At 43.0% G+C, this 24915-nt stretch overlaps 2 protein-coding genes across 2 annotated transcripts; both read right to left on the bottom strand.

The window, feature by feature from the left end:
• Nucleotides 1-27: 27 nt before the first annotated feature.
• On the bottom strand, nt 28-877 carry LOC139780639 (uncharacterized). The gene is made up of 2 exons (XM_071719361.1): nt 687-877; nt 28-607 (listed from the first exon to the last, which is right to left on the bottom strand). The coding sequence occupies exons 1-2, from the start codon at nt 875-877 to the stop codon at nt 28-30; spliced, it is 771 nt and encodes a 256-aa protein (XP_071575462.1).
• Nucleotides 878-12130: 11253 nt separating this feature from the next.
• LOC139780638 (uncharacterized) lies at nt 12131-13219 on the bottom strand. The gene has a single exon (XM_071719360.1). The coding sequence runs from the start codon at nt 13217-13219 to the stop codon at nt 12131-12133; it is 1089 nt and encodes a 362-aa protein (XP_071575461.1).
• Nucleotides 13220-24915: the final 11696 nt, after the last annotated feature.

The following is a 24915-nucleotide window of genomic DNA, read 5'->3' as shown; positions in this document are numbered from 1 at the left end:
ATGCTGATATTTAATTTTATTCGTTATTTACATTTTTGCTTCATATACAATGTTATCTAAGGCGAAAGCAACTAGTTTGCAATCTATAAGAGAACTTCCATCGGACACCTCACTAAGTACTTTTCTCGCTTGACATTTATCCGTGATACGATTTTGTCGCAAGACTGTTACAAAATGGTTATACTTATTACTAACATGTTGTATATTTTGACATAAATTGAAATATACATGTTCGACACATTGTTCGATTTCAAACAAAAATAATATAGTTGCTGGTATCATGTATAAGCATGTATCGCGCAACGTAAGTTTTACAATATTAGCGTCACGCATTTTAACAAGTTCTATAATTAGATCTCGAATAGACAGCGATGAACCGACAGTCGACTGCATGAGTTGTTCGATATCCATGCGTCTTTCGATGATCGTTGTCCACGTTGCATGAGGAAGCACGATCTGATTTCCCCGATTGTCGCCAAGAATCAATTCCACAAAGGATGTAGATCCCACATTGATTCCGATATCCAAATATTTGTAAGCCGTGACTGTCAGGGCAAATTGTCTGCCCAAGATACGAGGCGTATAACGAGGTTCCGATTTATTGAAACTGTAAAAAAAATAAAGTAGATAAATTAATAAAATTAGAAAAAATAAATTAGAAAAAATTTATCCAAAGTAATACTTACGTTTTGCGCTCGTCCGATGAAACTTCACGAGGCTTAGGCGTATAACGAGGTTCCGATTTTTCACGAGGATACGGTACGTAATAATTCATACTTGTGCTGCTTCCCTCGAAGCCGCGAAGTCCCTTATCGGGAATATCACGAGTGAACATCCACTTCTCAGAATTATTTACGTCTTCACTGCGACCAGCCATTGTTCTTATTTCTCCGTAAGAGGTATACTTTTTTCACTGTTGAAGTTGTCGGTTCGAACGATGAGACTTGATTGATTTTGACTTCGTAACACTAGTTAAAACGTTAACTCCGTTTGCAACGTTTTAGAATATTGGACGGCGTGCGCAGATGAAAAATTATAAGGGAAGGGATAATTCCCCTTCCTTCAACATTTTCAAGCACCAATGTCAGCGCTGCTTACGTAGAAGTTATAAAAAAATTCATACAAATGACTAAGAAGTGGAAAAAGAACCAAGTATACGCGACAACACCCTACCTTCAAAATTATGATGTGGTGGGGAAAATTAGGAGAGGGAAACCACTAACAACTAATGGGAATGGGGAAAAGAAAATAAAGCATTGTAAAATTATATATAATTTATTTTTTTAAAAGATCCCAATTCTTCTGGCGTCGCGACCACCACTTAAATAATTTTAATACATTTTGTAATGCGCAATTCTTAACATGTTTTCCGCATCGCATAGTGTTAGTAACATCTAGATTATTTAAAGATTTGATATCTTCGTAATCCGCATCCGCATCTCGATGATCAGATTTTCTTTCGCATAATTCTCAAGCAGATCCACCAGCCATTCTTGTTTCTGGCATCCCTTGACGTACACGAGAGTCGGTATCTCATCATCCTCTTCTGTACCAAGCACGGCTGACGTAATTAGGCGTTTTACCATACCGTATGGCACGTTTCCCTCATCCCATGGTAATCCATGGTGATTTGCAATCAACCAGGAAGCACATGACTTGTCAGATTTTGTGAGAAGACTCCACGGCATGGGGCACGTAAAGATGTAATGCTCCAGAACGGTCCCGTTTCTCAGCACTGCTGCCTCCTTTACGACAAATTTCATCCCGACGATGAATCCTTGCAGATCGACAAACGTTGGCACGATCATGATGCAACGAAGGAACGATCCTTACTGTACCATATCGCGCTACATATGTCGCTCTTATATCGGATTATTTGTCAACATGGCGATTTACATGAGTTTGCGCACTACATTAGACAGCGGGCAGTATTCGATTATGTGATCATGCAAGATGAGACAATAGGCGGTAGTATTTGCAGGTACATTTTCTTTACAGTCAAATTCTATTCGCACATCCACGGTGGCGCTCTTGACAGACTCGTTTTGTCGTGAGCAATCGATGACAACAAAAGGTCCATCCATCAGGAATGTATACAAGCTGCAAAGCGTATCACTGGAATCGTATCCGTAATAAGTTTTACGAAAACGCGCGTACATATCAAAAAGAAGGCTGTATCGATTTTTAGTAAAATCTAGGTTCAAGTCATCGTACGGATAAAATTCGGAGTTTAGATAAAGCTTGACATTGGTCAAATTACAGTCATCGAATACGCTAACATTTTGAGACATGATATTCTTGCGACCGGTCTGCAGCGCAAAAATAACGTATCGCGGCTTCTCTAGCTGAGTCGCAGTCTTGACAGCCCACGAATGCTTGGTCGTGCTCTGCAAGAGGGGATACTCGTACAGATCCCACGAACGAAAACTGACACTAAGATATCGCCCGCTCCCCAAGGCCCGTAACAAGGATAGTTTATTAACCTCGTTTAACGTAACGTGAGGCATTCGCCACTGTACTTTAAACAGTTCGATTTCCGGCTCCCTCGCCGGATCTCCTACAATGCAATTATTGTCGCTACGCGCACGTATCAAAATTAATTCGTGACGGGCATTAACAACGACGCGTTTGTAATCTTCACAAAAGCCCAGCAACATCTTGAGCGGTACGCAAAAGTTGAAGTATCCTTCCGGTATGCTCGATGAAACGTCCCATCCGGCATTCCGCATGAGTTGAAAATCATTATACGATAACGATACGTAGTTCTTGATGGTACTTGTTATTCCAACGTTTCTGTTGCGATCAATCTCCACACCGTTGAGCTCGTATCGAATCTCGTCGAACATGAACGCTGCACAATTATTTACAAGCGTTGCCTGAGACTCGTCCTCGTCATTCCTTCTCTTTATTATCAATCGTCCTTCGACGTAGAGAAAGCTTTCACACGGCAACGTGTATAAATCTTGCTGTTGTATGGGTATTCTTATCTCATCGTTGTGTCCAAACGTCGTATTGTCGTACGGATTGTACGTGTGAGTCTTTGCTATCGTCAAAGATCGGTTTACCTCCAATGTTTAAGATATTAGCCATTTCGTACGACGAAACCCTATGATTTCAAAAATTCAACGTTCGACGCAGTGAGTTTCTTCTTTGGCGATCGGATTGTCTCTCTAATTTTGTTACTCGTCTGTCGCACCTTCTCCACTTCGTTCAGTACGAGCATCTCACGGTTTACCACAGTCGTCGTCTTCGCACATGCAGTCTAACGGTGATCTCTTCTCCGCGAAAATCAATCAATCGACCGTCCTGATCCACGACGCGAATCGTTAGATCAGTAATGCTCCGTACGATGATCGGAAGGTAAATGATCTGCGCCGGCGTTTCCGATATCTTATATCCTGGTGGCACATTCGGCGAAAACTCATGTATCGTGTGCACATACTTGTCGTTGCTGTATGCACCCGCGGTCACGTTACACTCTATGCGAATGATGTTTACACTGATGATATTTATCGGCACGTCCGATTCGTACCATTGTCGCGGCTCCAGCACGCGATTCGCTGAAAATCCCAGCAACGAACCAATGTTGTTCGGTTTGGTGAAATTTATCCGATAAGCACATTTGATCTCACTCTTCATCGTATTGTTGTTGGTTCGAATGATCAACGGATATTCTTTATCTTCGCAAACATGTTTCTTTCTCGCAATATTATTATTATTGGATTGGTCCAATTGTAAAATTGATTGTTTCAAATACGTGTCTATGTCACGCAATTCGTACGATCCTTCGGGAACGGTAATCTCCTTATCGTCAAAGTAGAATTTATTGTTCGAAGAATTTACGTTCGGTATCGTGTTATAGGTTTCGAAATCTGTCAGACCGAGCTCGTAATCGCTATCGCTCAAATCCACGGTGGGAAAGTAGCTTACCGCGAGGATGCTACTCTTGCCGGTGAGCGTAAATGTCAGTGACATGTTTGAATGAATACTGAGTTCAAACAATGCAACGCCAGTCTTTAAACTGATCGTCAACCGTCTGTAGAAAGCGCAGACACAGTTGTCCACAATTGCTCTGATCGTATCGTTGATAAGGTGTGCGATTGTACTCGATTTGCGTCACGTTGTTCTTTAGATACAGCACCAATTCTCTCGGCGGTCGAAGATTACCATAACTGTCGAAATATATGGCTCGATCACCCCTCTTCGCGTATGCCACCCAGTGAGTACCCGGTCCCTCAGCGTTATCCAAATTCACGATGCCACTCTCGTTTCGACGCACTCCATCCATCGGTAAAGTAGTACGCATAAAAATACCTCTAAAATATGCAATGTGCATACGCTTTGCAAGTTGTTGCAGTTGTACGTTGGTAGTTACACCTTTCGGAATTTTTAACGTTTCCTTGACATTTTTTTTTTTTACTCGAGACTCCATGCCCGCGTTTGTATGGAGCGAGATAAAGTCCGTGACCTTCCATGACGCGATTGTGACGTTTAAGTTCTTCCAGCTGACGCCGCGCGACTTTGTTATCGTTCACAGCCTTCGCGACTCCCGCCGCTCCACCGACCAACGAACCGAGAACTCCCAACAACGGTAGAATGGGCAAGATACCACCGCGTTTCGCCGCTGGAAGTATCCGTTTTTTCGAATCCGCTCTCTTCTTCATCTTCGTCTTCGCCTTCACCTTCGCCTTCATTTTCAAACCCATTCCGAGCTTCCGCTTAGCCTTCATGGCCGCCCAGACGGCTGTAGCTGCTGCTTTCTCGCAGAGAGTCGAGTCTTTCGCGACGGCACGTCCTAGCGCTCTCTCGGCGAGTATCTTGTCGGCCGCGTGTCTCTCAGTGAGATCGTTGCTGCGAGAATAAGCTATGTCGTGTTCGCGACACGCTGCGTCCAATGGATTAATACCTTGATCACCTCTTGCCAATCGTTTTTTTAAATGAGTGCCCGGACCACAAAACTGATAGCCGGGGATATGTAATTCGAATGGAAGTGCGTTTATCGCGCGATTTAATAAGCCTTTGCCTATTTTCGTTGGCATTCGCCGCAATCCTTTATCAATGGCGCGGGACCGTCGATGTGCGTTCGCTGCCACGGTTGATTGTAATGCTCGTAACAGCGACGATATGTCTGAACCTCTGAATCTGTCTTTATATGTTCCGGAAGCTTGTCTCACACGTAGTGGACGTGATCACCACACATTCGCAGCAGAACAGGTTTCGGCACAAATTGTAGCTGTTCGACACTCAAATCGCGGATATCGGAAAGTCTCGACAGCAGGACGAACATCTTTGCTACTGAGCGATTCGCGGTTCCGCGCACCTATAAATAGGCGTTCGGCCGGAAGCTCCAGTCGACAGTCTGAAAAATGAAATTCGTGCGACAACCGTTGGCGATTCGCGTAACGAATTGCGACGACAGGTTACGGTCGACGGAGAGCAACGCGGAGAAGCGCAGGCACGGTGCGATGCTACAGACTACCATACGCGCGATCATTTGCGGCCCCTCGAATTGCGGTAAAACCAACGTTCTGATAAGCTTGTTGGAAAGTCCGCACGGTGTACGTTTCGAGAACGTATATGTGTACTCGAAATCGTTGCAGCAACCGAAATATCGATACTTGGAGAATGTATTAACGTCGATAGAAGAGATTGGCTACTTTACGTTTTCCAAGAACAGTGACGTCATTCTGCCGAGCGATGTGCGTCCAAACTCAATCTTCGTCGTCGATGACGTTGCGTGCGATAAGCAAGATGCTGTGAGAGAGTACTTCTCAATGGGTAGGCACTCGAGCGTCGACTGCTTCTGTCTCTGTCAAACGTACGCGAGAATACCTAAACATCTGATACGTGACAACGCGAACCTACTGATCCTGTTCAAACAGGATGGTACCAATCTGAAACACGTGTACAACGATCATGTAAATACCGACATGTCGTACGATGAATTTTGTGCGTTGTGCCACGATTGTTGGCAACGCAAATACGGGTTCGTAGTGATAGACAAGGACAGCGCGCTTTCGAACGGTCGATACAGAAAAGAATTTAACGTGTTCGCGATACCGCAAAAGCGGTCAGTCGTTGTCGATACCTCGTCGAGTTAAAACGTGAGATTAACACTCTGATTTTTTCCCGCAATGGCCACGATCGACAGGAGCGAGAATATTCGCGAGCGCGAGAAGATTGTGAAGGAGATTGCGAAAACGAGTGATTCGATTCGTAAGAAACTTCGCGCTTTGAAGACCGATAAGATTGTAAAGGACATTGAGTTGGACGCACACTTTAAGCCTCTCATCGGACCGTTGCAAAAGATCGCAGACAACTCGATCTCGGTGAAGAGAGAGGAGCCGACGGAGAGCGACGCTGACGTGGGGATCGAAACGTTACCCTTTCAGCAGCGCAAGAAGGAGGAGAAGAAGGAGGAGAAAGGGGAGGAGGATGAGGAGGATAAGGAGGATTGGGAGGATGCGACGTCGAAAAAGAGGAAGCGATCAGAATTCTGGTTGAATCTCTCATCGACACCGCATAAATCTGATCAATCGAAACGATCGAAAGTACTACTGATAACCTCCACACCGTCCACGACGGCGAGAACCATGCAAGATACAATTCCCAAATTCCTCGCAAGCGCGAATGTTTTTGAAACCACGGACGACTCGATCGCGACATCCATACGAAAGCAGTTGGAAACGTCGAAGGGACGAGAAACGTTTCTACAAGCGTTGCAAGATCACTTGGGTCCACTGGGCCGAGAGTACATCGGGGCTTTTCTGAGCGCCGATCGAAGTATAGACCCCGTATACGGCGTTTATTTCGGCAAGGACGGAATGATGCTCGGTAATAAACGTTTTGACGTGAACGAGGAGGATAGAATAATTATTGGTATACGATATATCGGCACACCCGGTCTTTATGAGTTAATCTTCAAGAGAATGCCCGATGACGAGATCTACACGGAGGGAGATATGAAAAAGTACAAGAGTCTGCTGTTGAAAACGAGTGCTCATAAATTCAAGCACGATCCTCGCGAGCGAGTAAAGAGCAACAGGGGACACAAGTATACACAGGTAATCGCATCGTTGTTTCCTAGCGAATCCAGGAAGAAAAAATCTGGAAAGGGATTATGCATGCCTCACGCGATGACGCTAACCAATAATAAGATCGACTACGTGCACTGGGACGACCCCAACGAGCTGGTGGATCGTCTCCGATTGCTCGACGCTTCGCCCCAAGCGGGTCATAACGGTCACGACAACGAGATCCTGTCGATCATCGAGGAACTTCGCGAGGCTGGGCTTATTATAAATTAAACCGTGCGTCGGCGAACCATTCAATCACCATTGAAATGCCGATCAACAAGTTTGGCATATCGCTCGGACGAGGCGAGACGCAACCGAACTATCAATGCAATGGATTAGTCAGAAATTACGTGCGGGATAACGCTCTTTGTATGGTTGCCGCCAACTTTGATGCAAAGTCGCGCAAGATTCGACGCGTGGCGCAACCGGAAGCTGATGATGATGCGGTTAACAAACTATACGTGGATCAGTGCTTTAAAATGTCGAGCAATCGACAGAAAGAGTCAGACGAGAAGCTGGCTGCGTTCGAGAAGAATCTGCAAGCGTTACGGATTGCGATACACGAGCTTCGGCATTTGACCACCGCTGAGTCAAAAACGAACAACAACAACAACAACAACAACAACAACAACAACAACAACAACAACAACAATGGATAGCAACAAATGGAACGGCTATAAACGATTAGCGGACGACGATGAACGGCAACGACGAACGGTTCAGGAACGGCTCAGGAATAGCTATCAAGCGGCTAACGAACGACTCAGAAACAGCTATGAACAACTAGCGAATGGCTATGAACGGCTAGCGAATGGCTATAAACGACTAGTGGACAAAGAACGGCCAGCAGACAAAGAACGGCTATTGAAGGACAATGAACGGAAATAAACGGCTATTGAATTGTTTAAAAAAAAGTTTGAGATATAAATCATAATATAATTTCTTTGTGCATATTATTACGCACCGCTAAAAAAAAACATGACATCCGATGAACGTAAAAATATCGAGAAGCAACGACTCGTCGAAGAACTGCATGCTCCGGCGAGAAGAAATTTTCCACGAAGACATGTCATAGTTCGGTGATACGACGACCTGTGGCAGGCTGACATTGTCGAGATGCGCCCATACTCGCGTTTCAACAAAGGTTACTATTATATACTCACCGTCATCGATGTGCTGAGCAAGTATGCGTGGGCTGTACCGCTCAAGAGTAAAGGTGGAAGCGAGACGGCTGAAGTTATCGCCAAGATAATTCGAGAGAGCGGGAGATGTCCGAAAAACTTACAAACCGATATGGGGAAGGAATTTTACAACACCGACGTGCAACGTCTCGTGAGGAAACACAACATCAATCATTATTCCACATATTCGGTGTTGAAGGCGTCGGTCGTCGAGCGATTCAATCGCACGTTAAAGAATAACACGTGGAAGATGTTTACGTTCAACGGAACTTACAAGTGGATCGACGAGCTACCGCGTCTCGTAGCGGAGTACAACGCGCGCAAGCATCGAACAATCGGCATGCGGCCCGTCGACGTTACTCCTGCAATCGCTAAAAGACTCTTAACCACGGTGTACAGCGCGATCAAGATCGCAGGTTTGACAAAGTTCAAAGTAGGCGATCGGGTACGCGTTAGCAAGCACAAGACAGTCTTCGAGAAGGGTTACACGCCAAACTGGAGCACCGAGGTGTTTAAGATCGTTAAAGTGCAACACACTAATCCTGCAACCTATCTGCTGGAGGACTATCGCGGAAAATCTATCACTGGAGCGTTCTACGAGCATGAATTACATCGCGCGGCTTACCCGGACACGTATCTCGTGGAGAAAGTACTGCGCAGGAGGGGAGACGAGGTCTACGTGAAATGGCTGGGATTCGATGGCTCGCACAACTCATGGATACACAAGGACAATGTTATTTAATTCATGCAGATTGTATTTTAAAACATATGAAAAATAAACTATGTAAGAAATATTAAATACATACATGTACAATATTTTTATTAATATCCTTCTAACAATATACGTTATATTACCTTACCTTATATTACATTACGTTACGTTACTATACATACGTATATACATATATACATACCTACGTACATACCTACATACCTACATACCTACATACATACATACATACATACATACATACATACATACATACATACATACATACATACATACATACATACACACATACATACATACATACATACATACATACATACATACATACATACACACACACATACATACATACATACATACATACATACATACATACATACATACATACATACATACATACATACATACATACATACATACATACATACATACATACATACATCGCATTACATTACGTTACGTTATACTATTACATTTTATACATACAATACACTACGTTTTTGGAGGGGGTATTTGATAATGCCCCCACGGTAACGTATCGATCGAATCGGGTATAATGTATCGCTTATCGTCGTACGGACTCAGAGCGATCTTTGTCTCGCGGATGGTGTTCACATCATGCAATTTTGATCTTATAGAGAACTGCTGTCGCGTCATTTCAATTGCATCCTTCAGACATCGCGTGTAATCGTCGAACGTTATAGTACGCGCTACGACGTTACTCTTGACGCCTTTTGCTTTTTTAGTGTCTTTTTTACCATCCACCTTCAATGCATACATCTTCGCTCTGAGTCCAACGAATTCCGTCATTATCGCGCCATTGTTTTCGTCTTTCATTAAGCCCGGCACCTTCTTGTTTGCAAGTGGTATACCGTACGCGTTATCTACCGGATAATCGCTTGTGTCGAATCTGTCGATGTCGCGTTTCATCGTCTCGTACACGTCGTCGCACTCGATGTGGTATATAAGGCTGTCCGTATCGGTGTACATAACTTTACATTTTTCGCGATACAACGGTAACATGTACTCGTGATGAAATTCATACAAACATATCTTGGATATATCGAGGATGCACATACCCACGTAGATTGGTTTGTTGAACTTTACCTCGAGTTTTCGCAGTTCGACGGCTACCAGATCTTCCGAAAACACGCTCCTGCTGTGGAAATTCGGTCGCGCGATCATTGCCTCCACGCCTTATCGTCCATCTCACGTCGTCAGTAATTTTACATCGACGTGATTGCGTACATTTTCCATCGTTTTTCCGAAAACCGCGTTATTCATTAATTTATAAAAATTTTTTTCGAACTCATTTTTGGCCAGTGTTCTAAATTTTGTATTGAGTTCGATGTAAGCGCGGAGCCACGCAGATTAAGCAAATTGCAATACGCGATGTATCTTTGTGACGCGAAGGCCGTGGCGCGTGCACTGCTGTAGGTTGCGATAATGAATGACATAACGCTCCTTATTGTATAAAGTCGCGAGAAGTTTGTTCTCTCGCTTGCCGGGCGGTTTATCGCTCGTCGGACAGAACGGTAGATCAGCGTGCGCGTCGTGTTTATTCTGCGGATACTTTAGATCGACCTCGAGAATATAACCCGTGGACGAATCCAAAGCGATTGCGCTAAAGTTGAAATTCGAAACGTCTTCGACCCATCGAAAATCTGCGTAGGGCAATGGCTCACACATCGCCCAGCCGTACAAGTTGTTTACATCGAAATACATCAGGTACGACGATGGTTTCAACTGATCGTGAGATTGCATGTACTTGTTATTAGCTTGCGCGTATCTACCGGATCATTGACTGAGACCGCCGCGAATACCACGTTCGATAAACATTATCATATCAATGTCTGTGAGCAGTTCGAAATTAATACGTGTATGTTTTAACATAACGTCCCACGTGAAACCCGGTAGAGTGTAATAATGCGCTGGATCGAGTCCGTAACTCGCGACGCAGCTATCGCGAAAATTTTCAAACACGTCGGCCAACAGCAAGACATCGGTTTTCAGGTATAGATCACTGTATTCACCCAGGGTTCGAACGGAGAATCGCTGCCATACGTTCGCGGCGTGCGCGTAATCGCTCTCGGATACGGTGTCACCGGTCAAGGAACTGTAAAATGAATCACGCGGTGGTAAACACGTATCCTCCAGCTTTACGACACAGTCAATGTACTCATACGGAAAGACACCTTTTCGCGTCAATAATTCAAAATCGTTGTCGGATAACGTGGAAAATTTTGAACGTATAATTTTTAATTTATCATTATCTAGGAAGGATGACAATTTTGCGAGACTCGCGCTCAGAAATTTATATGAGTCGATAAATCTTAACTTTATATTGTTTCGCGAATCAGCTCTTTCCGTGGTGTCTTTCACGTGTTTAGTAAATGAGATGTACTTTTTCTTTGTTATAGGCAGTACATCGATCTTGCCTTCGAACGCGGTAGCTATCTCCTTGATAATGAAATGCGCGTCATAGCTCGACAGATTGTGGAATATTACTGGGATGAAGTGAGAATCCTTATAATTCAGAATGCATGTCGAATGTGCGGGACCTCGGAACCTACCGGTTAAATGACAGTGATCGCGTACCCGCGTGTCGTCTGGCGCGAACGGTTTCTCGCACACGTGACATTGCGTCGCACTGTTAAATTTTTTTCACTCGTCTCGCGTGAAATCCGCCATGGGTACATTGTCGGACAAGATGTTCTTTACGCGATGCGCCAATTTTTTGAGTTCCTCGGCGAACCACGCAACGCAGTCATTATCGCGACGAAATCGATACGCGGATAATGAGTCGTCGTATGAGCAATGAACGTAATACCCGACGCTAAATACCTTATGGTGTTGGTATATGCCGGACGTTTCAGGATCCGCTGCCGTCTTCTCCAGGGTACATTCCAGGTCGGCGTATACGATAAACGGAACTCGTTTTTTCCTGCCGTAGTTGTTGAATTGCAGCTACTTGTCGTTATCACTCGGTAACTTGATCGCGCAGTCGTTCATCTCCTGACAGTCGATAGTGTGGGCTTCCAATTTCTCGCTCGTGTAGAAATAGTGCAAACATCTGTAAATAATAAAATTTTTTATATATCTTTTACATAAAAATTATTTTTATTATTTATTAAGATGTATACTCACCGATTGCAAAAGTATTTCCGACCATAATGCCTGCTCAATTGCGAGCTCACGAGGCGGGATAGATTTTTTATCCATGCGAAATGTCCCACGTTGTCGTCTCGCGGGTCCTGCATGTACAGCAGATTTACGTGCTTTTCTCTTTTCCGGTCGGTAAGCCGTATCGGGAGAACGTTTGGCGTCTTCTCTCCCTCGACAGTATATACGTTGATCGACGCGTTGTTGTGATTTTCAAAATTTTTAATTTGACTCAAAGTCATTGGAAACTCAATATCTTTTAAATTTAATACTTTTGTGTAATGAGGGTACAAGGATTTTTGATATGTATGATCCTTGACGGGATACAGCGCGGCAACTACTGACCACGCGAAGCACGCATTGTCCGTTGATTGCACGTTGATCACCGCTTTCTTTGATTTAATTTCTTGCGGTAAATCGATGTAACACCCCGCGCGCAATGGATTGTATTTGTTTATATTTAGCGTTAAATTATGTATACGCGATAACGCCCATCCGCTATCACGTTCCTGGAATTCATCCAGCGATGCTAAAGTGGGCTCGATAACGCGCAACTCATACCACTCGCGCAGATCGGACATACGAAAGAGTTCACGGTTTCTCGTAGCGATACTTTTATTTGCGCGTTTATCGCCCGCCACAAACTCGCCATTAAACATTGTGTTTATTTTTACACTGTTATGTTCTTGTATGACGTTCCGCACATGATTAAATACGATGTCTCCCGCGTCCTCGAGAAATTTTCGCGGTTCAATGTAATCGGTATTGATTACCGCACCAGTCAATATGCGGCTTTCGAAAGCCGTATCTATCTCGCGCCATCTGAGTCCTGTCTCACTCGCACTGTATCCGGCACCCACATGCACGAAACGTTGACGTACCGAATCTTTTATACTTTCGATTCGCGTGATTTGAGCCACCAGCGACTGTCGATCGCCGTTTAATCGAGGCCGTTTATTTCGGCTTTCTTCTTCCAACACTTCAATAAATTGGTTGCATCGTTGCTCCCACGCGGCAAAATCTTCGATCGAATTCAGTCGATCGGATTGCTCCTGCAACTCTTGCTCCATGTTCTCAAAGATTCCAAAGATTCCAAAGACTGCTCGCTCGCTCGCTCGCTCGCTTGCTTGAGAATACTATAATTTTAACACTATTTTCCATCGTTTTATACCTTTCTTCTATCGCTTTTTCTCTTTTCTTAATCATTTCTTCTTCTTCTACTTTTACGTCACAGAGACGCGACATTTCTTAGACCCTTTGGGTACCAGTTGTAAGCTATTTGCTTATCTCGAACTCTTCAAAGAATGTGACAATTGTAGGTCATAAATTATAGCTACCTGCCATCGACGCTCAATTCTATAACATTTGTATGGCTCTTTCATGAATAATTTTCGGCCGGGTATACTTCCACGACAAAAAAACAAAGAATTTGTTCGTCCCTGTTTTTTACCATCATTTTAAGAAATATCCCCACCAATCAAAGTTTATCTACACATCAGGTGAAGCAAATCTCAAAAATCTTGGATACTTGCTCTCGTGCATTCGTGCGTAAAGATCTCGTGCTGCGTGTGTACTTGGTGCGAAACACTATCGTGTCTTTGATATTTTTGTGTCATCAAGTTCATTTTTATAATATAATACATTAAAATGGCTGATCATTTTGACGACATTGTGGCTGATGGAGAAGAAGAACACGCGCTGCCGGGTGAAGAAGAAGAAGAAGAAGAAGAAGAAGAACACGCGCTGTCAGACGACAGCGCGTACGAAAGTGCGGATAGTGATGATGACTGCATAGAAGTCGTTTTTAGAGCCCTGTATTGTCCCAAAATTTTGGCGCGGAATGGGCGCAAAAAGTATTGCGCCATTTATTTATATTGTTACGCGCGCACTCGCGAACGCGTATGCGTGCTCCCGGGATCGCAGAGATAACCACTTTCGTTATTACAAATAACTCGGGTTTATTCAGGCTCAGAACGGAATACAATAAAGAGATCTGGGAAAACCGGTCCGAACGAAACGAATCACCAGATCGATCTGACAGGCGGTAATTAAATCAATAATTCTATGCGTCCCCGTTGTCAAGGGACGCGCTTCGGCTTGAAACTTCTGCGGAGCGGAGCCAATTTCAGCCCAGAAGTACGAATGGCACGGGCGCAACACTGCCCCCCCCCCCTCTTCAGATTGTCGTCCCGACAATCCGGAGGGGCAGTTTCCTGACTGGGCGAACTTTTCCGTACGAATCCAGGGTACCGGGACGGCCTCCTGCCCTACCCTGGGCTGCTGCCACAGGTTACCGGGCACCGTCCTCTCCTCGGTCCCAACCGTACTCTGGAAGTCCAGGACCATGTCCTCTTCCTCATGGAGCGAGTCCCCAATCGACATCTTCCGGAAGGAAATACTCTCTCCCCCCTGCCGACTCCAGGGCGACCCCTCAACAGTTCCCTCGCAGGAGATCTCGCCTCCCAACATAGGCCTCTTCTTTTCAGCTCCCGAAGTCGTCGGAGATGTCGCTGCTCTTCTTCTAAATCTTCGGACAAGGGGGGGGGGAAGCTTACCGTGGACCCAACGTCTCGAAAGACTCCCCAAGTCCCTGCTTCGGCATTTGCCCTTTGTCTCACGGAAAAACCACGGATCAAACAACCGTGAGAGAGGCAGTCTTCTAACTTCGTAACTTATCCTTCGCCGGTATTAGGTTCGGCAACAAACCAGCTCCCAAGATGTCCAACTCGGCGAGGAGTTACGGCCGCTTCAGCTTCCGTAAATTTCTAAGAACAAAATAACACGCGCAGTAAACAATGCAACACAACAATCTTAATTTCTACCGTAATTAACCTTCCCCACAAATTATCACACCCAACCTAGTCCATAACATCCCTATCAAACTCTAATGTCTTTCGGAAAAGGAAGCCAATCTATCCGCATGCACAATTTTCTTCTTATGTCTCACAGACCTTTGAATACAATAGACCACATCATTCAACTTTTTAACTATTAAGAAAAGTCCTTCCCAATTGCTCTGCAATTTAGGGGCTCTACCTTTCATCCTTCGAGGATTATAAAACCAAACTTTTTCCTCTTCTTGAAAAAGAGTTTGCCTGGCCTTCCGATCATACCAAGACTTTGCTCGTGAAGATTTTACATCCATACGTTCCCTAACGTTGGAATGGATGCTGTCCAATTTCTCCTTCAAATTCCCAATAAAACCTCCAACCGACTGAGATCCTCCCCTTGGAGGACTTCCTAAAAGCAGATCTAACGGCAACCTAAGATCTCGGGCAAAATACACCTCGGCGGGAGTTACTTCAGTAGTCTCGTGTTTAGAAGATCTATAAGCCAATAAAAACATAGGGACCCAGCGATCCCAATCTTTCTGATTTTCAGAAATATACTTTGCCAAATAATTAACAATAGTCTGATGTTGCCGCTCGACTTGTCCATCCGATTGCGGATGCAGAGCAGTTGTTCTCGTTTTCCGAATTCCAAGGAGATTCATCAATTCTGCGAAAAGTTTGGACTCAAAATTCTTCCCCTGATCCGTATGGACTTCCAAAGAGACCCCGTGTCTAGAAATGACTTGATTAACGAAGACTTCTGCCACTGTACTTGCCCTAATATTCCTGAGAGGAAAAGCTTCTACCCATTTGGTGAAACAGTCAACAATGACGAGGAGATATCTATTTCCGGAAGTAGTAATAGGAAGAGGGCCAAGTATGTCCATTTGTAATCTTTCGAATGGTGCCCCAACATTATAAATTTGTAATGGGGATTTTCCCTTCCCCAAAGGGCCTTTTTTAGACACGCAAACTTTGCAAGTTTTGCACCATTCCTCCACATCTTGTTTACAGGTGGCCCAATAAAACCGCTTTCGGATTTTTTCGAGTGTTTTATTGACTTCAAAGTGCCCTCCAGAAAAAGAATCATGCGCCTCCTCTAGAATCTGGTTAACACGGCTTCGAGGAACAATAAGCTGAAAAATACTCGACTTAAGATTCGGTGCTTCCCACCTCTTGTAAAGAACCCCATCCTTTAAACTCAAAGCATCCCAATAAGACCAATATATTCGGGCGGAGACATCTCCAGCGGGTATTTCAAAACGAGACGGACGTATTCCCGTTTCCTTCCCGCGGTAAATAAAAGCAATGCTAACATCCTCTAATTGCTCCTTGCGCCAATCTTGAAGAGTTTCTCTTATGAGAATAATACGAGCAACTGATTTTCTTGATTCTTCCATCTGCCTCCTCTCCACTCTGACACAATATTCGCAACCAAATGATTCACATTGTCGTCTAGAAAGCCCATCGGCATTCTTGTGAATCAAGCCTTTGCGATGAATAATCTCAAACTCATATTGCTGGAGTCTCTCCAGCCAACGCGCCAATTGCCCTTCTAAATCTTTGAAGGACATCAACCACCTAAGAGAAACATGATCCGTACGGATCAAGAACTTCCGCCCTAAAAGGTAATGCCGGAAAAATTTAATAGAATCGACTATCGCCAAGAGTTCTCGACGAGTAACGCAATAATTCCTTTCAGACTTACTAAGTACACGACTGAAATAAGCAATGACTTTTTCTACTCCCTCTTGCTTTTGTGAAAGGACTGCGCCAATTCCAATATTCGAAGCGTCAGTGTCCAAAATAAATTCTCCCTCCCCACTCGGGAAGGATAACATTGGAGAAGAAGATAACACTCGTTTCAACTCTAAAAATGCACTTTGACACTTCTCGTCCCAAGAAAATTTAACCTGATTCTCTGTTAGAGCATATAAAGATTTGGCCAAAGAAGAAAATCCTTTTACAAATTTCCGATAATATGAGCAAAACCCTAGAAAACTTCGAAGCTGCTTCTTGTTATGTGGAATCGGCCAATCCCTCACAGCAGAGATCTTTTCCGGATCTGTAGTAACACCTCCCGAAGAGACTATATGTCCTAAATATTTTACTTCCTTTGCAAAGAGAATACACTTTTTAGGATTTACTTTAAGATTAACAGAACGAAACCGTGAGAGCACTTTCTTTAAATTCTCCAACATTTCATTAAAATTTTTACCGAAAATTATTACATTGTCCAAATAAACCAAACAAATTTTATATAATAATCCCCGCAATACTTTTTCCATTAAACGCTCGAAGGTAGCAGGGGCATTACACAGCCCAAAAGGCATTACAGTGAATTGCCATAATCCACGTCCAATAGAAAAGGCAGTCTTTTCTCTATCCTCAAGACGAATCTTTACCTGCCAATAACCACTTTTAAGATCCAGAGTGCAAAACCAAAAGTTTCCCGAAAGCTGATCGAAAATGTCATCTATTCTAGGCAAGGGAAACGAATCTTTTTTAGTAATTGCATTGACCATTCTATAATCGACGCAAAATCTCAACGTTCCATCTTTTTTCCTTACCAAAACAGCAGGAGAAACCCACGGACTTTGCGACTCTTCTGTGACCCCTTGCTTCCTCATTTCCTCAATAATCTTTTCTACTTCCTCTCGCATTCGTAAGGGAATTCGACGAGGAACCTGCTTAATGGGAGAAGAATCTTCTAAATTGATGACATGTCCGACGACTCCACAATTACCAGCAACAATCTCTTCAGAAAATACATCCTGATACTCCTCTAAGAAATCCGTAAAAATTTCTTTTTGAGCCTCATTTAAATTTGAGGAATTATTAGTATAGAGTTCTTTCAAGAATGGAGCTCTCCCGGAAGAAACTTGAATTCGAGAACAACTCAAAACCTTTTCTTCTTCGGACTCCGAAGAAACGAAAGCAAATTCAAAAACATTTTCTAAATTTATCTTCCTTAAGAAATCTACACCCAATAAACAATCGTCATCCATGTCTATTACATACATAGGAATTTCCACGAAATACCTTCCCAAGAGAACTTTTGCCATAACCTTAAATTCGATGGGTACTACCTCTCCAGTGGGATATCTAAGAGAATTGTCCTTAATTTGAATAATGTGCTTGCCCTCTCTAACCATTCTTCTACTAAGAATCGAAACGTCTGAACCCGTATCTATCTTAAAACAACACTCATTACCATCCAACATCCCCTTATAACTAAAATATTTTGAACTCGACTTTATTCGATTAACAGAAAAAGTTTGAGAACAACTAACACTCGGGGTAATGTTCACTTCCGTTGTTCTCCCCCCGCCGAGAGCAACTAAACCGAGTTTCCCTTGTTCTCAGGACACTCAAATCGGAAATGTCCCTCCTTTCCACAATTCCAACACTCTTTTGTTCTATTCCAATCCCTCCGCCCATAACCATAACCTTTCTTTCCTCTCTCTTCGACTTTTTCATTTCCGTCTCCCTTTTCATTACTCTTCACGCCCCTATCCTTCCCCTTCTCAAATCGCTTCTCAAAATCCCCTCTTCTTTCAAAATTCCCTCCCTGTATAATTTTGACGGCCTTCGCCCTCTCTATGGCCAACTTCAGCGAGGTAATCCCTTCTAACTGAAGAGTCCTTCTAACAAATCCGTCCGAAAGGGAAGAAACAAATTGAGCGCACGCGATCTTGTCTCGAACCACGTAGGGGCACTCAGGATAAGCTAATCGAGAAAGCCTTTCGAGCTCTGCTCCGAAAGAAGCCAGATCCTCACCATATCTTTGTCTACGGCTCGTAAACTGAGTATAAAAATTTTGTGATAAACCTCCCTCACCAAAACAAAGCTCTAATTTAGATTTTAATTCCCCGAAATCAAGGCTCTCTAAATTTTCCACTGACTCTAATACCGCCCGCGCCTTTCCCCTCAGATTTGCGGCCAACGCAACGGACTTCGACGTGTCATCCCAACCGTTCGCGCGCGCGATCAAAAGGAATTGCGAGAGAAATTCTCGCAGCGGGGTCGTTCCGTCAAAAGTGTCGGGCTTTAGCTTATAGCCCAGCTCCGAACGCGCGTCGTTCGCTCCCGGAAATGCGGTACAAGCCGCCGGATACGCTTGCGCGCCGCTCACTCCCGGTAACACGTCATAAGCTGTCGGATACGCTCGCGCGCCGCTCACTCCCGGTAACACGCCATAAGCCGACGGACCCGCGCGCCCATCACCCGCCCCGGGAAACGCAGAACGCACCACCGAACTTCGTATTTCCTCGGTCGCTCTATTAATAGAAGGACTTAGCTGTACAGAGCTTCGGAGTCGTTGTAGCTCCTCATCGCGGCGCCGCAGCTCCTCCGTATGCTGCGCCTTCCTCTGTGCCCGCTCTTCTCGCAGCAGCCGCACTTCCTCAATTACGCCCTGCAGAGTCGCCGCTAACGACGTCACTTCCGGGGCGTCCGGCTGCGGTGTCCTCGCTCGTGCCCGCTTCCTCAAGGAAGGCGCCGATGAGCCCATTCCGTCTGTCTGAATCACTGTCACTCTCCCGTTCCGCGGTCGCTCGTCTTATCCTGGACGAGCCTCCAAAATGTTACGCGCGCACTCGCAAACGCGTACGCGTGCTCCCGGGATCGCAGAGATAACCACTCTCGTTATTACAAATAACTCGGGTTTGTTCAGGCTCAGAACGGAATACAATAAAGAGATCTGGGAAAACCGGTCCGAACGAAACGAATCACCAGATCGATCTGACAGGCGGTAATTAAATCAATAATTCTATGCGTCCCCGTTGTCAAGGAACGCGCTTCGGCTTGAAACTTCTGCGGAGCGGAGCCAATTTCAGCCCAGAAGTACGAATGGCACGGGCGCAACAATATTATACAGCCGGTTCGGGTTCAGGACACAAGGATTGTGCTTTATGCATGAATTCATACGCGGACGCTGAAGCCGATCCAGTATATGTCGTTCGAAGGCATATAAGCAAAGCATTCAACGCAATACGCCATCGTACCTGCGGAAATTGCAGACAGCCGCTGTATACAATATATCCATGCAATATATGTCCTATTTGCACGAAATAGGATATATGTTGCATGGAAACGTGAAGCCTGATGAAATATCAACGTATCACTTTTTAAAATTATTATTATTATTATTATTTTTTTAAATAAACCATTAATCTATTTTATTTTTCTACAGTTTCGGAAGGCTGGTGGATCGTGGGAGGGGTTTTAGTCGGTAGGAGTCTGACATAACCACCCACCTCGCCCCGGGGTGGGGGTATCCAATGCAGGATTTCCCACCGGAAAAAAGGTACTCGGACCCTCAGGAAAAAAAAGGCCCAGCGGACCCAAGTGATCGTGCAAGCTTGAAAGAGCCTCTACCTACCTCTATTGTTTGAGTCACGTAAACATTGCTGTCTATTCGAGATTGAAGCAAAAATGTAAATAACGAATAAAAATTAAATATTAGCATAAATAGTGGTAAAATTATTTTTCAATATATCTCTTCCGTTTTCATCTAACATTAGTCTCCTCTATGTTTAAATTATATATATATGTTGCGGTAATGTCCTTTTTAATTATATAACTGATTTATTATAAATTTAAAGAATTAATAAAATTATTAAAATATAGATAAAAACTTTTATCTAAAATAGAATAATCGCATCACGGCACGTATGAACTTGTCCGTTCCTGTCTTCCACTCTCATTTCCCCATTATGGGACTCTATAGTTTAAGTCACGTAAAATATGTTTTTTTTTGTTGAACGTAGACCCAGAAAAAAAGTCTTCGACGCCATCTCTTCCTGCGTTCAACTCTATAGTTTGTCATGCAAATTTTTTTTAATTAAATTATTATATTAATTAAATTATGTTATAAATAATTATATTAATTAAATTAGGTTATAAATAATTATATTAATTAAATTAGGTTATAAAAAATTATATTAATTTATAGGTTATAAATAATTAAATTAATTGGGTTAGGTTATAAAAAATTATAACCTAATTTAATTAATTTAATTATTTATAACCTATAAATTAATATATTTAATTAATGATGCAAACACGCCGTCATCCCCCTCCACGCCAATGACGTCATCCCCCCTCCACGCCGATGACGTCATCCCCCCTCCACAAAGTGGCCCAGAACGCCCTTACTATACCTACTTGCACTTCGTTATACTTTCGCTTGCACGACACGACTTACGAGAACGGTCACGGGCAGAGACTCGGGTGTAATACTCTCCGTCGCGGCTTCTTCGGCGGTCCCTTATATTGTTTTGAGTTATGCAATGTCGGCGCTTTTCCGCCGGGTTCGACGGTCCCCCGAATGAGCTCGGTCAGTGACCGAGCGCATTCGCAATCTCGCTGAACTTCCGCGGTTCCGCGCTTGTCGAAATGCGTTGTCGCGCATTCCTATGCATATCGCAATAGTTCGATTGACGCGGAAGCTTGATGAACTTCCGCGTCCGCGTTGGCGTAAATTGAGGAGTCTTTCGAAAGACAATTTCCTCGAAGTCTTTCGAAAGGCTATTCTATAATTTCATTATAATGAATTTAATAATTATCCGTTGTAATTTTAGATTACAACATCCCTCCCCCGTTAAAAAGAGAAAACGAGGTACGCGAGTTTTCGCTATATATTTTAATTTATACTTTGTTGTATACCCATTTCTATATTTTCCCTTATATATATATATATATTATATATTTTACATTTTATAATACCCGTGTACAATATTTTGGTATAATCGTTTACTATTCTATTAGAACCTAGTACTTACACTACGTTTTAAAATTGGTTTCGGAAATCCGTATGGTCGAAATGGTCTTTCTTCATCGTATAATGTAAGTGGTGATCGTGGGTTCTTTTTCTTTTTTATTTTATTTTTTATTAATACGTATATTACAATGCTTACTATGGCTAATGTAATTATACCGCTCGCTGTCATTGGGTATACGAATTGTTTTCGGACGTAAAAATTTCGGTCATCGTCCTCTAAGTCAGTATTCATTTTTTGTATTTGTGTTTTTAATTCTGTCAATTCAGCTCGATGCTGAGTTAAATCGTCCGTTGTCTCGTTCCTTAATGTGATCGTTTCATGGTCATATATAAGTGAAATATTTACTTCGGGTAAATATGTCTCTATGTCTGTCTCGTATATTGTCTCTTCAGCTTGTACTGTCATATCGGTTGTCATTAGCTTACACTCTTTTCCCAGCGTAATTTTGCCAGTGTTATTGATTATCTGCTTCTCCTCGTGCTCATTACATTGTATAAGTATTGGCTGTTCAGTTACTGTTGAATACAGCCAATCGTGTGGTCGTCGTAATGAAATACACTTTGTTCGTGTTGTAACAGTGTGTCTGAATTTACACATTTTGTAATAATGTTACTGTTGAACATACATTTGTATCTCGCACGGTGCGTTTTCATCCATACGATATACCGGTGTATTTTGTGTACATACGTATTGTAGATTGGTAGGGGTACACTTTGCCAGATAATCTTCATCTAAGAGCATGTAGGTCACTCTTTCTTTATCTACTGCTATTATTTTATTGTCGACTCTTACTGATGTGAGTACATTCTTGCGCGTGAGCACAGGAAATTCAATAACGCTTATTATGTCATAGAGCGGTGGTGTGATTAGGGGAAAAAGTAAGATGGTGTATATTTGATTATTTTTGTAGAATGCTTTTATTGTCGTGTGTTTTTCAATCGTAAACCAGTCTTCGAGGTTGACTCTAAACGGGAAAGATGATCCCGGTGGCAATTGCTGACTTGCTTCTTTCAACTGCCAGGTGATATCCTCTACTGGCATTAATTTCGGATGCATTGTTCCTTTTCTTATGCATGCCAAATATTCAAAGTGTTCTTTCATTTCGTCCCTATTAAGATAATCTGTAATTCGTTTTTCTAATAGATTACGATTTCGTTCTATTATGCCTTCTACTTTCTCTATATGCCCTATAGTGGCATTCATCACCTTGATCTGATTCTGCATTACGTGGTGTAATGTTTGTTGATTGTTTCCCAACAGTTGTAACTGCTCGTTGATGCGCTTTTCGTCGTCTGCATCCATCGTTCCGAACAGTGATTTTGCTATTGAACCTATTCCGTCCACTAATCCCCTCCTTGCATCTGTCGACGTTTTGTATATTGTGTTGATCTGCGTGAGGATTTTTGTTAAATATTCTAATTCTCTTCTTGCGATATTTTCAAAAGTGAGGCACGTTTCCTTATGCAGTAATTTTAAAATCTTATTATCGCATGTAGTCTTTGCTTCCTGTAGATATTTTTCAATTTGCTTGTGTCTTTGATTTAACGTTGTTAAATCAAATTTAATGACTAATTTCCACGTCTTCCGGGAGTAGTGCATTCTTCCAAGCTTCTCATAATACATCCCTGGGTTATATTGGAATTGTTGGATTTTGTAATGTGGTTTCGTTTTTTCTGTTTGGGCTAATGCTCGCCCTCTCCAGCACGCGAGTATTCTGTAACAGAGACATTCTGTTTCAGGGTGTATTTCTTTCTCTCTCTCCTTTTTTTTTCATTATTCTTCTATAAAAAGTTTTAATTTATTTACATGTAGGCGCATTATTTTTCTTCCTTTCTTTATAGTATAATTAACATCTGAATTCTTTTCGATAATTGTGTCCTGTCCATAGGGATTCAAGTTTCTTTGAACGTCCCCGTCGTAACGTTTCATCGTACATGAGTACTTTGTCACCTACACGAAAACTTGTTTCTTTAGTCTTTGTGTCATACTGTTTTTTCGCTTTAATCTTTTCCTCTTGTACGTGTTCCCTGGCAACTTGGTTGGTCGCTCTTAATCGTTCCCGTAACTCTTGTGCATAATCATCATAGTTATACGTGAGTTTAGGTGGTTTTGTCAGTGCTGTCGGTAATTCAGCTTGATGACCGTATACTAGCTCAAACAGTGTATACCCCGTCGCTGTGTGCGGCGTTGTATTATATGCAAATATCGCAAACGGTATCCACTCATCCCAATCCGTTTGGTCCTCATTTATGTAGTGTCGCAGGTATTCTGCTAATGTTCGGTGGGATCTTTCGAGTGCTCCGTTGCTTTCGGGATGATACGCGGTAGTTTGAATTTTGTTTATCCTTAAGAGTTTACAAGTGTTTTTGAATACCTCACTCAAAAAATTCGTGCCTTGATCGGTCAGAATTTTTTCTGGAATTCCATGCTCTAAGACAATTTTTGTCACAAATTGCTTACTTACTGTACTTGCTTCCTGGTTTGGAATTGGTATCGCTTTACTATATTTTGTTAAATTATCTTGAAATGTTAACAAATATTTATTTCCACTCGTTGTAATTGTAAGTGGTCCTACAATATCCAAAGCACATTTCTCGAACGGCTTGGTGGGTGTGTCCGTAATTACCAACGGTACTTTATTTTTCCGCGATAACTTATTTCTTTGACATAGCTCGCATTTAGCTATATATTTTTCGACGTCTTTCGTCAATCCGCGCCAGCTATGATTTAACCGAATTCTGTTTACTGTTCGTTTGACGCCTTGGTGCCCTCCTACTGGTGCATCATGGTACTCATGTAATATCTGCTTCTTTTCTTCTTCTGTATATATTCTTGCTTCCTTTTCGTTGGAGTTATCCTCGTTTATCGCGTGGATTTTCGGTTCTTCTTCTGCGACAGCTTCGTCTCGTTTTACATTGCGGCTCAGTGCGTCGGCATTTACATTCGCCTTTCCGGCTTTGTGTATAATTTCGTAACTGTGTTCTTCCAGCTGTAATCTCCATCGAATCAATCTTGAGCCTGGATCGTTAACGTTAAATAACCATGTTAACGGCTTGTGGTCGGTCACAATTTTAAATTTGGTGCCGTACACGTAAGGTCGGAAATGTTTGACCGCCCATACGATGGCTAACAGCTCTTTCTCTGTGGTGT

This window comes from Temnothorax nylanderi, unplaced genomic scaffold, assembly GCF_030848795.1.
Source record: "Temnothorax nylanderi isolate EJ_2023f unplaced genomic scaffold, tnyl_v1.0 TNYL_tig0289_pilon, whole genome shotgun sequence".
Taxonomy (NCBI): domain Eukaryota; kingdom Metazoa; phylum Arthropoda; class Insecta; order Hymenoptera; family Formicidae; genus Temnothorax; species Temnothorax nylanderi.
This window is presented reverse-complemented; position numbering and strand designations above follow the sequence as displayed.

What these genes read in the sequence shown, in the direction of transcription:
- LOC139780639 (XM_071719361.1), bottom strand. Translation starts at nt 877, where the DNA reads ATGGCTGGTCGCAGTGAAGACGTAAATAATTCTGAGAAGTGGATGTTC. An exon ending in TCATCGGACGAGCGCAAAAC is followed by an intron (nt 608 to 686) that starts GTAAGTATTACT and finishes TTTTTTTTACAG; the next exon opens with TTTCAATAAATCGGAACCTC.
- LOC139780638 (XM_071719360.1), bottom strand. Translation starts at nt 13,219, where the DNA reads ATGGAGCAAGAGTTGCAGGAGCAATCCGATCGACTGAATTCGATCGAA.